The 2,075-nt window shown below is 44.8% G+C and overlaps 1 protein-coding gene across 1 annotated transcript; it reads right to left on the bottom strand.

The window, feature by feature from the left end:
- Nucleotides 1-415: 415 nt before the first annotated feature.
- Nucleotides 416-1,757, bottom strand: LOC120935910 (oocyte zinc finger protein XlCOF6.1-like). Its single transcript, XM_040347940.1, has one exon. The coding sequence runs from the start codon at nt 1,635-1,637 to the stop codon at nt 747-749; it is 891 nt and encodes a 296-aa protein (XP_040203874.1). The 5' UTR covers nt 1,638-1,757; the 3' UTR covers nt 416-746.
- Between the last annotated feature and the right edge of the window lie 318 nt (nt 1,758-2,075).

The following is a 2,075-nucleotide window of genomic DNA, read 5'->3' as shown; positions in this document are numbered from 1 at the left end:
CAAGAAAGCTCTGCCAGCAGTTTTCTTGCCGAGAAATCCGTGCATGTGTACGAGGCCTTACTGTTTATTCCTGAGGTGCAGAGAACTTCCATCGCTACTGTGGGCATGAGAAGCCCACTAGCAGTCTCTTCCGGCATATGGTGATGCTGGATGCCAATCAGAATATGCAAGTTGCGTCGTGGCCATCTTGGTACACCTGCACTCATCCGCAATAAGCCTAGAATTAGAAGTCAGCAAGCGGACATCTTTATACACCCACCGGAGTATTGCTTTTAACAGTTATTTTTTACAGTAAACTCAGCTTATTTATACACTGTATTTCGCTATATAAGCTGAGTTCACTGGTAAAAAATAACTGTTAAAAGCAAGACTCCGGTGGGTGTATAAAGATGTCCGCTTGCTGACTTCTAAACTCTAGGCTTACTGCGGACGAGTGCGGGTGTACCAAGATGGCCGCAACGCAACTTCCCTTCAGTTGCATATTCTGATAGGTAGTAGCCTTTGCTCGCATTTCCGGTTTCTAAATATCGCAATGCTAGCGCTTGGTGCTGCCCACTGACTCCTAGGAAAGGATGACACACAACTCCCAGGTGCCGAAGAAAATAACGTCAAACGCCACGGACCGGAAGTGGCAGAATAGAAGGGACCCCATAGCAACAGCAGTTGCAGAGTTAGTAAAACACCTCAAGGGTTGTGTGGGATCCCCGATGTACAGGAAGACAGGACTTCACTGAGGAACAATTCACTCACTCAGACCAGGAAAGTTCATTGTCCTGGGTGTCCAATTTCAGATGTTTATAAAGACAGGACTTCAACGAGTGACATTTCCCACACTCAGAACAGGAAGGTGGCTTGTCCTCTGTGTGAGAGCTTTGATGTCTGGAAAGATGGGACTTTAATGAAAAACATTTCCCGCACTCAGGACAAGAATACGACTTCTTCCTTGTGTGCAATCTTTTATGTCTGTAAAGATGCGACTTATCTGAAAAACATTTCCCGCACTCAGGACAGGAATGCGGTTTTTTCCCCGCGTGAGATGTCTGATGTGTGACAAGTTCTGATTTTTGTACAAAACATTTCCCGCACTCAGAACAAGAATACGGCTTCTCGCCCGCATGCAATGTCTGATGCTTTTGAAGATTAGATTTAACTGAAAAGCATTTCCCACACGTAGGACAGGGATACGGCTTTTCCCCCGTGTGAGACCTCTGATGTGTGACAAGAGCTAATTTTTGTACAAAACATTTCCCGCACTCTGAACAGTAATACAACTTCTCTCCAGTGTGCAGTCTTTGATGTTTGTAAAGATTGGACTTCTCTGAAAAACATTTCCCGCACTCGGAACAAGAATGCGGCTTCTCTCCTGTGTGAAATTTCTGATGACTGTAAAGACTGGACATCTTTAAAAAATATTTCCCGCACTCAAGACAGGAATATGCCTTCTCCCCTGTGTGCAATCTCTGGTGTCGGTTAAGACTGGACTTTTGGGAAAAACATTTCCCGCACTCAGAACAGGAAAACGGCTTCTCCCCCGTGTGAGATCTCTGATGCTGGAAGAGATGAGACTTGACTGAAAAACATTTCCCACACTCAGGACAGGAATGTGGTTTCTCACCTGTATGAGATCTTATATGCATATTAAGATTGGATTTAAAATGGAAACACTTCCCGCACTCGGGACAGGAAAACTTCTTATCTATTGGAAAGACAGCACATTCCCTCACAGTCTGAGGTTCCTCAGGATAAGAGGAATACGATGGTCCATCTACACTGTGTGGTGCCGGATGGACATTTGAGGTAGTCGGGTTTTCTCCTGGACTATACTGTGTGATGTCCTCATCTTCTACTTTACAGTCTGGAGACAAAGTGAGACAATCCTCTGAGGTTTTCCTCCTCTCCCGTCCATCTACTAAAATAGAAATACAAAGATTATTACTAGACATGAGCAGATTGGTTCCCCTTAGACCAGGACTCCACCCACATCAGGCAGCTTTGTCTCTGAGGATCTTACAATTCCCCCCTCAAGGTAACTAGTAAATAGGTCCTCTGATCTCCTACCAGTTCATTTATTTATT

The sequence above is a fragment of the Rana temporaria genome, chromosome 4 (assembly GCF_905171775.1).
Source record: "Rana temporaria chromosome 4, aRanTem1.1, whole genome shotgun sequence".
NCBI classification, from domain to species: Eukaryota; Metazoa; Chordata; class Amphibia; order Anura; family Ranidae; genus Rana; species Rana temporaria.
This window is presented reverse-complemented; position numbering and strand designations above follow the sequence as displayed.